The 13,951-nt window shown below is 55.7% G+C and overlaps 7 protein-coding genes across 7 annotated transcripts; 4 read left to right on the top strand and 3 right to left on the bottom strand.

The window, feature by feature from the left end:
• The first annotated feature begins 71 nt into the window (after positions 1-71).
• On the top strand, positions 72-3,464 carry BCV69DRAFT_261384 (hypothetical protein). Its single transcript, XM_025490695.1, has 4 exons — positions 72-975; positions 1,062-1,816; positions 1,899-2,223; positions 2,307-3,464. The coding sequence occupies exons 1-4, from the start codon at positions 186-188 to the stop codon at positions 3,437-3,439; spliced, it is 3,003 nt and encodes a 1,000-aa protein (XP_025347012.1). The 5' UTR covers positions 72-185; the 3' UTR covers positions 3,440-3,464.
• A 113-nt stretch (positions 3,465-3,577) lies between these two features.
• BCV69DRAFT_313589 (P-loop containing nucleoside triphosphate hydrolase protein) lies at positions 3,578-6,353 on the bottom strand. The gene is made up of 2 exons (XM_025495039.1): positions 5,751-6,353; positions 3,578-5,671 (listed from the first exon to the last, which is right to left on the bottom strand). Exons 1-2 carry the CDS (start codon positions 6,252-6,254, stop codon positions 3,632-3,634), a joined length of 2,544 nt encoding a protein of 847 aa, XP_025347011.1. The 5' UTR covers positions 6,255-6,353; the 3' UTR covers positions 3,578-3,631.
• A 134-nt stretch (positions 6,354-6,487) lies between these two features.
• Positions 6,488-7,508, top strand: BCV69DRAFT_250522 (adaptin ear-binding coat-associated protein 1 NECAP-1; the record flags this gene model as incomplete). The annotated part of the gene is made up of 5 exons (XM_025490385.1): positions 6,488-6,667; positions 6,707-6,749; positions 6,855-6,997; positions 7,099-7,306; positions 7,384-7,508. 5 exons carry the CDS (start codon positions 6,488-6,490, stop codon positions 7,506-7,508), a joined length of 699 nt encoding a protein of 232 aa, XP_025347010.1.
• Positions 7,509-7,859: 351 nt separating this feature from the next.
• Positions 7,860-8,569, top strand: BCV69DRAFT_283953 (hypothetical protein). Its single transcript, XM_025492874.1, has one exon. The coding sequence runs from the start codon at positions 7,973-7,975 to the stop codon at positions 8,504-8,506; it is 534 nt and encodes a 177-aa protein (XP_025347009.1). The 5' UTR covers positions 7,860-7,972; the 3' UTR covers positions 8,507-8,569.
• Positions 8,570-8,834: 265 nt separating this feature from the next.
• On the top strand, positions 8,835-9,820 carry BCV69DRAFT_35862 (hypothetical protein). Its single transcript, XM_025495218.1, has one exon. The coding sequence runs from the start codon at positions 9,163-9,165 to the stop codon at positions 9,748-9,750; it is 588 nt and encodes a 195-aa protein (XP_025347008.1). The 5' UTR covers positions 8,835-9,162; the 3' UTR covers positions 9,751-9,820.
• BCV69DRAFT_35880 (hypothetical protein) lies at positions 9,821-10,644 on the bottom strand. Its single transcript, XM_025495219.1, has one exon. It carries the CDS (start codon positions 10,362-10,364, stop codon positions 9,891-9,893), a length of 474 nt encoding a protein of 157 aa, XP_025347007.1. The 5' UTR covers positions 10,365-10,644; the 3' UTR covers positions 9,821-9,890.
• Positions 10,645-10,736: 92 nt separating this feature from the next.
• On the bottom strand, positions 10,737-11,158 carry BCV69DRAFT_235830 (hypothetical protein; the record flags this gene model as incomplete). The annotated part of the gene is made up of 2 exons (XM_025489912.1): positions 10,737-10,888; positions 10,978-11,158. Coding segments are annotated over 2 exons (333 nt in total), but the record flags the coding sequence as incomplete, so codon positions are not given.
• Between the last annotated feature and the right edge of the window lie 2,793 nt (positions 11,159-13,951).

Below are 13,951 nucleotides of genomic sequence, written 5' to 3'. Positions count from 1 at the left end.
AAAATCGGCCAAAAATCAAAAGAGGGATCTTCGGAAAGGAAGCAAAGGAGGCGCTTTCCGTGAATGGCGGTGGATCACTTGGATACCAAGCAGCCATCACCAGCAGCAACAGAACAAGGAAGAGGCAGAGACATCGTCATCGTCGTCGTCGTCGAGCTCAGCATCATCAATCGCACTGCGGCACGATGGCATTGTCGAGGTCCATGTCATGTACTGCCAGGCTTGCGGCGTCGCACACCTGCCTGCACAACGTCTCGGCCAATCCTGCCGTACTGCACATCGCACGCGGAAGCCACCTCAAGGCCTCGTCGTTGGCCTCGACGTCTGCCCAAAGGCTGCCGGATCCAAGACGGAGATGTGCATCTTCTTCATCAAAGACCACTCTCCCTTCTCCTTCTACCAGACCTGCAGGGACGTCTAGGCCTCCGCCTCAAGACAAGGCGTACCATGGCTACTTTAAACCTCGGAACGCCTCCGCCGGCAGCCTGAGCCTCTCCGACGTGGGCAGAGAGGTTGTCATAGCAGGCTGGCTCGCCTCTTCCCGCCGTGTCAACTCTGAGCTGTCTTTCCACTCCCTCAGAGACTCCACTGGCTCAGTACAGCTCAAGGCGCAGCATTCGCAAGGATCAGGAGGAGGAGGAGGAGGAGGAGGAGGGGAGGACGACACACTCCTCTCTCTTCCACTCGAGTCTGTGGTGCACATCGAAGGCATAGTCGAGGCACGGCCAGAGGGTACGATCCTCTCCAAGGACCTTCCATCGGGATCGATCGAGGTACGCGTTACATCTTGGCAAGTCCTCAACCCTGCCAAGGCTCAGCTGCCCTTCTACCCAGAGAAGGAACATGAGCTGCCAAAGAGTGAAGAGACACGGATACAGTATAGATATCTCGACTTGAGGCGGAAAAGTCTGACGGACAACCTCAGGCTGAGGAGTCTGGTGGCGCATACAGTCAGGGATCAACTATTTCGGCAAGGTGAGAGAGAGTCAAAGAAGACACACACATTGCGTTGCACTTCTGGCAGCTGATCAAGTCTCGTCCTCACCCTCGTCCTGCGGCAGGCTTTACGGAAGTCGAGACGCCTCTACTCCTACGGTCCACACCAGAAGGCGCTCGCGAGTTCCTCGTTCCCACCCGCTCTCCTTCTGCCCTCCGTACAAGTACAGACGTCTCCGAAGGCTCCTCTGCCTACCTAGCCGAGCTGGTCACCCAAGTTCCCACATTCTACGCCCTCCCACAATCGCCTCAACAGCCCAAGCAGATTCTCATGGCGTCTGGCGTGACAGACAAGTATTACCAATTTGCAAAGTGTTTTAGGGACGAATCTAGTAGGAAAGATCGGCAGCCCGAGTTCACACAGATCGATCTCGAAATGGCCTTTGTCAGTGGACAGGGTGAGCCTGGGGATACTTCTGGGTGGAGGATGGGAGGGTCAGAAGTGCGGAGAGTGGTGGAAGGAATGGTCAGGTCGATCTGGCAAGCGGCGAGAGGCGTCGATGTTCTCCCTGACGGTGAAGACGGGTCGTCGAGCGGTTTCCGCGTCATGACGTACGAGGCGGCAATGCGACGCTTCGGCGTAGACAAGCCTGACGTGCGCTTCGCCCTAGAGATTGTCGATCTTGCTGCTGGACTAAAAAAGCACTATTTCAAGGGCGACGTAGATGATGAAGTCGGCAACGAGGAAGACGTCAAGCTCATGAAAGAAAAGGCAGGGACGTTGGAGGTTCTGGCTTTCAGAGGGCCCAGGAGCGGTCAGGCTTTCAGTCGCAAAGAGGCCATAGAGCTGACGAGGGACAAGTCAGGCGGAACTGGACATGTGAGTACTGACGCACTGCCAAGCTAGGACCTCCTCTTGATCTGACCCGGCTCATTGCTCTGTCTCTGCTCTTTGTGAACAGCTGGAACGCTTCAAGGCCCTCCATCCAGCACCGCACGCAATCGCCCAGCTCCTGCTCCTCAAATCTGCCCTTCTCCGCTCCTACCTATCCGACACAGGTCTCTCCCCAGACGAAGTTGACGTCGAAGTCCTTGCGAAGCAGATTCAGCTCGCCCTTGAAAAGGGCCGCTTTGATCTGCCCCAGGCGGGGCAGAGTAGCAAGGTGGGGGCTGAGATGGATGAGGAGGTGCAGATTTGGATACAGAGGAGAGGAGACCCTTCAGTTGGTGATTCGACGGAGTTGGGTGACTTGAGGGTCAGGCTGAGAGATGCAGTCTTGCACAAAGGTGAGTGAAGAAGCGTGCAGTATGTCATAAGGTAGCAGCAGGTGAGATCAACGCTCACTGCTGCATCGATTTCTCTCGCCCAGGCTGGTCCACACTACCTACCCATCCTCACTTCCTCTGGATCACCGAGTTCCCGCTATTCACCCGTGCCGACTCTGACAAGGCTGCTCTCTCCGGTGGTCGCTGGGCCTCAACGCATCATCCCTTCACAGCGCCCATGCACTCCCATCTTCCCGCTCTACAACGTATCCTCAGCACTCTCGCCTCTATTCCCTCTTCATCTCCTGATGAGCAAGGAAAAGTCCTCGCGGGCTTCGAAAGCTGGCTACGTCGTATCCGCGGTCAACACTACGACCTTGTCCTCAACGGTGTCGAGATTGGCGGCGGTTCAGTGCGAATCCACTCTGCCCATCTACAAGAGAGTATCCTTCGCTCGATCCACCAACTCTCCTCGGGGGAAGTAGGCCGTTTTGCCCATTTGCTCGGGGCATTGGATTCGGGATGTCCCCCTCATGCAGGGATTGCACTGGGATTTGATCGGCTGGTCAGCTTGTTGACGGAAAAGGAAAGCGCATCTATCAGAGATGTCATTGCTTTCCCCAAGATTGGAGCAGCGGGGAGGGACCCGCTGTTTGGAAGTCCGAGCCCGATTGGGGAGGTGGACAAGGAGGCGGCGCTGGCTTTGGATGGAGAAAAGGGACAGGGCAAGGGCAAGAGCGACCGGCGACGACCAAAGATTGGGGAGCGCCATCTCCGCAAGCAATCCTCCAAGTCGGAGGAGCAAGACTTGCGACTGCCTTTGCAGCAGGAACAGGGCACACGGCAGCAACTTGAAGAGCGCTCAAGCACCTCTGCTGCTGCTGAGGAAGAGGCAGCTGAGGAGGAAGACGTCGAGGAAGAAGAAGAAGACGGAGAAGACGAGGGCAAAGGCGAAGAAGCCAACCCCACTTCCTGCGCTCCCAAGCGATCATCCCTCCCTCCCCTCTCCCCCTCCCAACAGCACCAACAGCGCACCGAATCTCTCCTCCTTGAAGAATTTGCCCTCTGCCGTCTTGCTCCCCACTTGGAAGAAGAAAGGATTCAAGTTCGATCTAGATTTAGAAAAATTAGTAGGGCAAAGGCCAAGCGGGCTAGAAGGGTAGAGGAGGAGGAGAGGTTAAAAGAAGAGGAGAGGGAGAGGGAGGAGAGGATGAGGAGGAGGGGGTTGATTGATTGATTGATTGATTGATTGATTCATGGAGGGGGTGGGGGCAGCGGGGAAAGAGATCAGGAGAGGGGGGAATAGATGACCATCACTTATCGTCACTCATCGAGGGATTCGTGCGCCTGACGCTTGGCAGAGGACAGCAGGGAAGTGGGAAAGGAGTGGCATGTTACTGCATTGCATCAATTACCCCGCAACAACCTTCTACAGCTCCGTCTTCTTCCGCAGCCAATTGAGGGCTCCCGTCCCTACACCTACGCCCACGCCGGACCCCTTGGTAGTGCTCGTACCTATCCTACCAGCACCAGCACCACCTGGTACACTGCCCATTCTACCTCTTGCACCCCCTGCGCCCGTGCCTGTTCCTCCTCCTGCTCCACTTGATGCAGATCCAGCTCCGGTTCCCCCTCCCGCTCCCATCCAGAAGTACGCCCCCGTCCCCGCCAATCCCAGAAGTGCAACTAAGCCGAGAGCAGCTGCGACTTTTCCTCCCGTAGAGGCAGGCATGAGGCCACTACCGCTCCTCCTTGAGCCCCCACCGGGGATAGCGCCTGACCCTCGCGGGTCTTGGGCAATGAGACAGGTGACGGAATACAGCTCTGTGAGCCCTCCACGCCTGCCTGCAATGCCCACATCGCCATTTGCTGCGCTGCCCACTCCGCTTACTAGGTCGTCACCTCCTGTGCCTGAGACTGTCGAGGGGATACCCTCGAGCACCGAGACGTGCATGGGTGAGAAACGCCCCAGGCCCAGCTTACGACAGTACACGTCCGGCTGAACTTCATGCCTCTGCTGTGCCAAATCCAAATCTGCCTTTGTGGCGACAAAAAGGCTGGGTAAGCCGGCGAGTGCCGGGTACTTTTGACGTAGGTTGGAAATGTAGCTGAAGGAATTCGTGTCGGAAGAGTCCCACACAAAGAGGATCACGTCTGCCATTGCTAATCGGCTGGCAGAACGGAGGGCATCGCCTTCATAGCGTGAGCCGAATTCTTGGAGGACGAGGTAGCGCTCCGTCCCTCCTTCTTGCTCTACTGCGCTCACTACCGAGTGGGTATGGCTGGTGGGCTCGTAGTGCGATTGGAATGATTTGCCTGCCATTGCGCGCAAAAGGGAACTCTTTCCAGAGCCGGGAGGACCGACGACGTAGGCTAGAAAGACGGAGCGCTCGGCTGGGTCGCCCTTCTTCTTCTTCTTCTTTTGAGTAGAGGAGGTAGAGTTGTTGGGCGAAGTGGAGGAGGAAGATGGATAGTAGGAGGATGGAGAAAAGAGTCGACGGGTGTTGCGCTTTGTCAGCTTGAGGGCCGTTGTGGTCGGGGGCGGAGAGGATGTATGTGTTGAAGAGCCTGAGCCGCTGCCAGATGACTGGCCAGACCCCAGACTTGAAGGGCCGGCTCCCCCTGCTGTGCTCCCTCCCCCGAGTACGAAGTTGGGATACCCAAGGTACGCCAGATTGGCAAGCGTTACTTTATAGTCGAGCAATGTAGTCATGCTCCATTGTGCGAGCCAGCCTTGCAGTGTGACCGCCCCATGTTCGTTGGTCACCGTCGTATTTGGGAATCCACTGCCTTCCCAGGGATGTCTTCCGCCAGGAGCAGTCTCAAAGAGCTCTCTCAGCTCTTCCTGGCATAGAGCCCCGTCCCGATCCTTGTCGTGCACCTCGAAGATGTCCGTGAGGAACGAGTAGCCGTAGGGCGAGAGCTCGACGGAGCAGTCCGAGGGGACGTAGAATGATGGAGGGTTGAGATAGTCTGGGGAAAGTGTGAGAGATTGCGAATAGCCATACGAAGTCAGAACGGCCCACGTCGTCTCTAACCGTCCTCGTTGGATGAAGAGGGTATGAAGATGGAGCCAGCCAGCGAGGGTAAGCTTTCCTTCCCGCAGGTGAGGGTGGTAATGACTGCTGTAAATCGAGCTCGTATCGCCGTTGAAGCTAGCTCCCGAGACAGAAGAGGCAGCGCTGCGACCTCCCGTGGACAACCTGCCACCGCCTTCCCTCAAGTCAGGATGGGAAGGTCTACTTGACACTGGCGCTGCGAGGACGAGTTCTTTGATGCCTTCTAGCTCCTGTTGTTGTAGTGGCGCACCGAAACATCTCCTCTGAAAGTCGTTGAGCTCGTCGTCGCTCAGGAGATTGTCCTTGTCTGAATCGCAGAGCTTGAAGATGCGCTTGAGAGCGTCTACGCACGGCTCCTTGAGCGTGTGAGATGTGCTATTATATAGGGGAGCGGTAGGATACAGCACGGCCTGCAAGGGGCGGAATCAGAAGTGTCAGCTCAGAGAGCATTGCCCCTCCCTTGTAATATTGCCCGATAGTCTTACTCACCTTCTGTGCAAAGTAGAATACCTCGCTGACATTGATCCCCTCTTTCACGCTCGTTTCAATGCAACTCTCCACCTCCTTGAACTCTGCCATGACAGGCGCGAGCTCATCTTCGAGTGCCTCGTTGGTATTCAGCATAGCCTCTGTTCTGAGGTCAATCTTGTTTCCCACGAGTATCACGGGGACATTGATCCCCAACGAGCGGATATAGGGGAGCCAGTAGGTGGGTATCCGATCAAAAGACGCAGGTGCCTCGATGGAGTACACCAGGATAATGACATGCGATGACCGCAGTGATGATTCCAAGTGTGACCTCTGTGCGGGTGAAGAGGCAGTATCGACTATACGTGTGCTCACCCCCGTCTCGGTGACATCGGCAGGGAGGAGGATCTCGGGTACGACTCGCTGCACCGACGAGGACCACGAGTCGCGGACCAGGGCAGTGACCAGGGAGGACTTGCCCACGTCGGCATCGCCTGCCAGCGTCACCTTGATGTCCCGCGTCATGGTGGGAATGTGGACCTAAGTGGGATGGTAGGAAGAAGAAGAGAGAGAAGGTAAGGTGGTCACCATCACCATCATCATCATCTCTCCTTCTCTTCCGAGCGCGACACGGAAAGAGGCGAGATTCGACAGCCGACGACGCCGGAATCGCCGGCGTGGAGATCAACACCTCGATCGACACTCTGACGTGGATACCAATTGTATTGTATCGATACCATCCTCTCCACTCATTCAACATGTCCGGCTTCGACTACAGCTCCACCCTCTTCCAGACACGGCTGGTGTACGTGTACCGTATCCCTCCACGCGCCTCTTCCACAGCAGGGTATAAGGCGTCGGATTGGTCTGATCCCAAGACGGGAGATCTGGCCAGCACGGCCATCTGGAAGGGAAGGATGAAAGTGGTGGAGAGCGAAGTCGTTGTGGGTGGTAGCGACGATGTGGGAGGAGAGAAGAGGGAGGGAAAGTGTGAGATTAGATTGGAGGATGCAGACAGTGGTCAGTAGCGTAGCGTAGCATCTGAAGGAAGGTGAAGTGTGATACGACCATTGTGGAGGTGCAGACTAAACATTCATCACTCTTGTCTGCTGCCTCTCCTGACAGGTGAGCTCTTTGCTCTGTGTCCCTACGACATATCAGGAAACAGTGTAGAGGCTGTCCTAGACTCATCCCGGTACTTTGTTCTACGGGTAGAATCGCAAGACCCTACGACCGGTAACAAGAAGAAGGCCTACATCGGCATGGGCGTGAGTACCTCCAAGAAGTGCGACAGCTAAAGGCGCAATATCTTCGCTCCTTGACCTTTTCTCATCCAGCTGATTGTCCTGCTTCGTTCCTCTCCTTGCAGTTCGAGGATCGCTCCGACTCCTTCGACTTCAATGTCGCCCTGCAGGACTGGGTCAAGCGGCAACGCAACGCCAAGCTCGCACACGAGGCAGCAAGCAAAGGGGAGACCGTCTCGGGGGATCTCCTCGGGGGCGGGGAGAGTGGGACTAGTATACACATACCCAAGGAAGGGGCAAAGGATCTGAGCTTGAAGCAGGGGCAGACATTTAGTGAGTGGTACAGATGGACTCTATGATGAGGAGCGCACAGAACTCATCGTTCTCCTCCCTCTTCCGCCGGACCACAGGCATCAAAATTCCTGGTGCTGGAGGAAGGAAGATCCGCGACTCGAATACATCGGGAGGGGGCGGTGCATTCGGTGGGTTAGGAGGTGGAGGGTTGCTCCCACCCCCGCCTAGTCGGCGAGGATAAAGACTTGCGAGAGCAGAGCAATTAGTCGAAGAGCAAGAGGGTTGTGTATATACAGACAATAGCTAGAGCGGTACTAAACGATGTGTGTAGCGTATGCAGAGCACCTTGTAGCTGAGCAAAAGCAGCACAATGAATTGCTGGCGCTGCTGTGAAACCATATCGTGTGCTTGCAAGCTTGATTGCGAGGGCAATGCGCTGCTGCGCTTGCCAGCCTTAATATAGGTGCTCGTTGGCACAAGGCAGGTGACAGGTAGTATAAGGTCACAAAGCAGGCGGCGACACTCTCTTTATGCATCTCAGCTGTGCTCAAACCCACCCCACCCCCCTTTATTGCCATCGCCCGTGACAGTCCAGCTCCTCGCATCACTTATCGACGTCACCCACCCGAGGGCTCTTACTTGAGCGAGCTCGACTGCTCCCAGCTACATTTCCACGTTTGAACCCTCTACCTTCCATAGCCCAAGATGAGGTGCTCCCAGTTGGTCGTCTTTTTGTTTCTCCTCATCCACAGCGTAGCCTCACTACCCACGCCGCCTCCAGGCTTACTGCCCTCAGTCTGGAGAAGCCAGTCTGAGTCTGGACATCAGAACCCCACGAGCGCGGTCGAGGCGCAGGCGCCTGCCAATAGTCATGGGAGTGGGAATCTCCAGAGTGCCAGGAGCATCGTGCTCCAGGTCGGACGAAGATTTGTCACCTCGCCAAGACTCCATGATACCAATGATGCAAGTGAAGCGAACGCTCCTCTCCTCTCACGATCACCAGCTCGTCCAGAGCGCGCCCCAGCAAATTGGAAGAAGCCCCTCGTGGGAATCGGCATCATCGGTACGGTCCTGACGGCCATTGGCGGGCTTGCTTCTTACAAGGCTTGGCTCAAGGAGCGTGATAGGAGGAGGAAAAAAGAGCAGCAGCAGGCGGGGAAGCCCAAAGCGCAGCCTCCGGGTGTGCAACATCCCGTCGTACAGGCGCCGCAAGATGGACCTTGGTGCATGGGATGTTGATACAGGGTGGCAAAAGAGGTTCGATGGGTTTCATGATGCCTCTACCATGTTTCCACATTTGTCCAGATTTGTTTGCCTCGGAGAATTCTATATTGATTCTTCCCTTGCGATTTGTGATCACTCGCACCCATCTTCTCGTTGCTAACCCTCTTGAACGAACCATGCTAAATACTATGACCGGGAGGGTCACAGTTCCAGATGCTCTAACCGCAAGGGTCACACTTCCAAATGCTGTTGACTGCAAGGGTTACGATTTCAAATGCTCTAACCGTGAGGGTTACAGTTCCAAATTCGCATTCGCAATTGCTCGTTGCTCCTGGTTAAAAGTCGCCAGAAGTTCGAAATACTACACCCTTCCTTGCCTTTAGCAAACGAGCAAAGAAGACCAAGCAAGAAGAAGGACTTCTCGACATTGTATTGCGACTGTTGTTTAGCATGACGAGAAAAGGTTAAAAGACGCAAGGTATTTGACCTTTTCCATGCCTGAACTTCAGCTGTGCTCCACTTTTACCCTTGCCCTATCACTATCATCGCCCGTGACAGCGAGATCCCTCGCAGACTCATTGACTGTCGTCTTCAAGAAGACGTTTTGTACCCTTGCCAAAAGCCTCCCAGCTGCACGTCATCATCTGATCCATTGATCTTCAATAGCCGAGATGAAGTGGTCACAGCTGTCCGTCTCCTTCTTTCTCCTCATCCACGGCGTAGCCTCGCTTCCCTCTCCTCCTCCAGCTTTGCTGCCTTTGTACGAGAGGAGCCAGTCAGGATCTGGATATCAGGACCCCACGACGGCGGCAATGGCAGAGGCGCAGGTGCCCACCACCAGTCGTGACATCCAGGATGTACAGAGTGCCAGGAGCACCGTACTCTCTGGGCTTTCGATGAGAGCTCATCACTCTCCAGACGAGCAGATCATGAAGCGAGCGGCCACTTCACCCAGACCTCTGGCCACCAAGGATGTAGACGATGTCAACACCCCTCTTGAATCGCGAGCACTGATGCGCCATCCACCAGAGTGGAGGAACTCCGTGGGTGGTCTCGGCGTACTTGGTATACTCCTCTCGGGAATCGGCGGGATCGCAACTTACATGACTTGGCGTAGGCAGCGAGAGAGGAAGAAGAAGGAGGAAGAGGAGGCAAGAGCCAGAGCGCAGGCTCCGGGAGCGCAGCCACCTCACGCTAAGCCTGGTGCGAAGCGAGATCTAGGTGGAATGTCCAGGCTCGAAGTTCGATGGGTTGAATGAGGTGGAGATGGAAACCCTCCTGTCTCCCTCCAATAGTTGATGTCTTGCGCATTGCGCATTGCGTCTAGCGCCCAGCGCTGTTTCCCGAATTTCAAATGACTCTATATTGATTCTTCCTCGTATTCCTCGTCATTCCCTTCTCATACTCTCCATCCAGAATCTCGTTGCCCGCCCCTGAGCCCTCTCGATCGTCCAGCTGCTTGAAAGCCAGCGCATCCTGCTCTGCAATGGTAAGCTTGCGCTTTGGTGGCTCGGTCGCAGGCTCTGTGCCGACTGACTGCTCGGTGGAGGGCTGAGAAGCAGTGCTGGTGGGTTGAGCGGCCTCGGACTTGGTAGGGCAGTCGGCGACATCGTTGCTGTTGAAAGGAGATGTGGTACTGCTGCTCGAGTTGAGCCTCGTAATTGTCGGTGCAATCCTTTGAGGTAGACCGGCAGGCCCAGCTGCGCCTAACCTCGGAGCCCTCAGTAGCGCAGACCAGGGGAGTGGAAGCATAGCTACTGCGAAGCTGGAACCCAGGACGATGAGTGGGAAGTTGATAATCTGGAGAATAGATCGTCAAGAGCGGGAAGGACTCTAGCGCCACAATTCTCGCAGACGAGATTGCCCTCCACATGGACCCTGATTTCCAGGCAACTCCGCAAAGACGATTGGGCAAAAGTATGATTGTGCGGCAAAGGTGCTCATGGTGGTATTGTAAGGTTGTATCCAGTGTGAGGCAATGATGATGCTATACAGGCGAGGTAGAAGGGTGCGCCTCCATTGATGCATCGTCCCTCTCCTCTTCTGCGTCCTTGTCCTCCTTCTCCTGCCCTATTTCACCCTGCACTGGCGGCACAGCTGTCGCACCAGTCTCAGCGGGCTTCTCTGAAGGCGCCTTGACCTCTGGCACCACCTCGACATCACTCTGCGAGTCCCCCTCAGCTCCTTCATCTCCGCTGCCTTTACCCGCAGCCTTAGCCTCCTCGTCGACTTTCTTTTTCCGTTCGAGCCACTCGGCACTGAGACCATCAACGAGCTTGCGCAGATTCCTACGGGCTTGACCGGCAGATTCGGCTTGCCAGGCTTCGGCTTCGTCGTCGCGCTCGGGAATGATCTCGTTGACGAACAGTGAAGGGTTCGAGAAGAAGCGATCGAAGTCTGGAGGCAGGGTCCAGGAGGTTGTCAACGGTATTGTCAGCACATAGCCATTACAGTATCGCCCCTTCCCACATGAGCGCCCAACTCACAGAGTAACACAAACAGTCCACAGTCACACCAGTTGCTCTGTCCAGGCACATTGACGTCGATGTACGCAGGCTGAGGATCGATGCGCAGCTGCTTCTTGTCCCACGCTTCGTTTCGGAGGTAGTTCTTTACCGCCGTCTGGACGGCAGGATGTCGACCTCCTAAGGAGTCAAAGGTGAGAACGACTAGCCCCTCCAGCTGCTCTCGCCGTTTGGCGACATTAGCTAAAGCACTAGCACTGGGCGCCCGCTGAGATTTTTGCTTAGCCGGTTGCGCTGCTTCATTAGAAGAAGACAAGTCTACCGAGGGCAGCCTTCTCACCCGAATTGGCAGCCTCGGCTCTTGAGAAGCCTCAGGCACAGAGACCTCGCCTTCCTCGTCTTCCGAGCTCACAGCTAAGCGCTTGTTGCTCAGCCTCCGCTTGCCAGGAGCCGCTGGCTTCTCATATGTGGCTGCAGAGGCGCCGTTCGACTTCTTCGTGGCCGATTTCGACCCGTAGAAGCTGGCTGCACTTGCTGTTCCTCCTGACTTGGAGCCGCTGGCGGAAGCAAGGCTGCGTTTGGCTGGCTGCGGCGGCGACTGTCTCTGTTGCCACTTGTTCATTGAGTCACCCGGATTGATCAAAGCGGGAGCCTTCTTCGCCGGCATAGGAGGTGACGGCGACAGCGTATCCAGCGAGGATGAAGGGAGCGGACCACCACCGAACAACGTACCACGGCCCTTGTTGTCGATGTTCGAGACCGATGAGACATCCTGCATTGACATATCCTTGTCTGGGCTCTCGTCCTCGTCGTCGCTGATGGCGATCACGTTACCCTCTCCAGCAGCTTTAGCAAGGCTGTTCTCATCGGTGGTCGATTCGTACTGGACTGCTCTAGTTGCTTCATTCTGCTGTTGGCCCTCTGGCTCGCTAAAGCTGAGGAAAGATTGAAGAGCAAAGGTCGCGCCACTTAGCCCGGTCGGTATGTACTCTGTTTGACTCGACCGCGGCTCATTGGAGACTACGCGAGCGTCTTGCGACTGGGCGGTGACTGGCTCCGGTTCCGAAGGAGGTGGATTCGATGAGGGTGGTGTCCCTTGCGGAGTCGTCGTGCTCTCGACTTTTGTGTCTTCTTCCATATATTGAATAGCGTCCTTCACGTCGTCTTCGAAGCCATTGTGTTGGCCTGTTGCTTTGCCATCCACCAAAATGTCAGCGTCAATGTGCCTTGCTTCTGGAACCCGCTCTTCTGGTACCGTCCGCCCTCCGATGCTCATCTGACTGTATGAAGCCTCTACGCCAGTGTCATCTGCCGGGACCGGCAGACCTTCCGGAACCAGTTTGGGGGAGTCTTGTTGTATCTCGAGCAGCTGTGCCTCTTTGCCCTTGTCAAGAGGTAGCTCAGGGGTACCAAAAGTCTCGGACCGAGCCAAGCTTGGAGGCCGGGTACTCTTCTCTTCCTCCGCAAGAGACGACCTTCGGCTGCCATTCTGCTTGCCGCGAGTCTTGACCCCAACACCTTCGCCGCTGCTTGTGTCCTCATCCTCGGTCTTGACAAAGTCTAGTGCTTTGCCAGGGTTGATGACGATGGCAAGATACCAGTGCAGATTCTCGTTGATGGGCAGCACGAGGAACTTTTTGTCGAAGATATTCGTCTTGGCAGTCCACTTTCTGACCTGTTGATAGCCAGCGTCTTGCTTCCCGCGGACCTTGGTGAGCTGGCGGTAGAGAAAAGTATTGAAGACGTACATGCTGTTGTACAGCTCTGGATTCCTCTTTTGGAGACTCGCCAAGTGGATCTTCAGGCCAAATTCTACCAGGGTATCGTTCAGGAACTCTCCCTCTTCCAGTCGGTCACAATCAGATTCAAACACAGATACTGAGCCGGGGCCGTCGAATGGGTATCTAAGCTTGAGTGCATCCGTCGTGCGCTCTGGTCTGCGCCGAGGCGGCTCTGCAGCGGCGGCGGACATGTCACCGTTTTTCGTAGGTAGATAGAGAGGCTGACCACCAGACGTGCTCCGAGTCTGCCGCGCCGGAGCTGAGATCGAGACGATAGGCCGAGCCTTCGGTCTGGTGCTTGTTACGGTCGTTGGGGAGAATTGCGTAGACGATGCTGCGGCTTTGCCAGTGTCATCTCGGGGAGTACGCGATGTCGAGGGATAGCCTGCCGAGGGAGCTACTCCTTCACGTGTCAATTTGAGGCGTGGTGGGCTGTTGCTTTCGCTGATGGACTGTCTCGAGATGTAGTCCTTTGTCTTTCGCTTCGTGTTGACGCAGCTTTCAGTCCGACCCAAGAGGGCTTTGACAGCTGATGCATCTATATTGGCGAAAGATTCCCCGGGAGTCCCACTTTTGAGCCAAGTTCGGAAGGCCAGGTAATCTGCTTCTGACTCCGCAGCAAGACAGCTTAGGGCTGCACAAGAGCTCTTTGCGTCCCATAGAGGGAAGGCGCTCTTGACCGCCTTGGCGGTCTGACTAGTTGGGTTTACAGCAAGCCAGATCAACAGCTTGTTTGAAGCTTCGGGCCTTGCTACTTGAACGTCCTGTAGGTCTGCAACGACGATCTTGACCGAACCGCGGCCGTCGGTGTCAGTCCACTGTACAGTGAACTCTTTCTTGTTGTTCCAATACTTGATCACCGGAATATCTTTCGGAAGCTTGGCATCGATGTCGCCGACACGGAATTGCTCGAGCATTAGCTGTGATTCTGACGCGAGCCGCGATGCACCGGTGACATCGCGTTTGGCTTCAGACACTGTGCTCCTTTTCGTTGACGCCAGACTCCCCGAAAGCTGCGTTGTGCTTCCCAGGTGCTCACGTCTACTTTTGAGCCCCATTCTGCTGGCTACACGTTTCTCTGTCGGTTGCTCAGGACTGAAAGACTGAGGAAATTTGTACGAGGTTGAGAGGAAATCAAGCTCGTCGGTGCTTTCGTCGTGAGCTGGGGGCGGTTCTTCCTTCCTTTGGAACGCGGCGGTCTCTTTCTGCAATTT

This window comes from Pseudomicrostroma glucosiphilum (assembly GCF_003144135.1).
Source record: "Pseudomicrostroma glucosiphilum strain MCA 4718 unplaced genomic scaffold BCV69scaffold_10, whole genome shotgun sequence".
Lineage (NCBI taxonomy): Eukaryota > Fungi > Basidiomycota > Exobasidiomycetes > Microstromatales > Microstromataceae > Microstroma > Microstroma glucosiphilum.
This window is presented reverse-complemented; position numbering and strand designations above follow the sequence as displayed.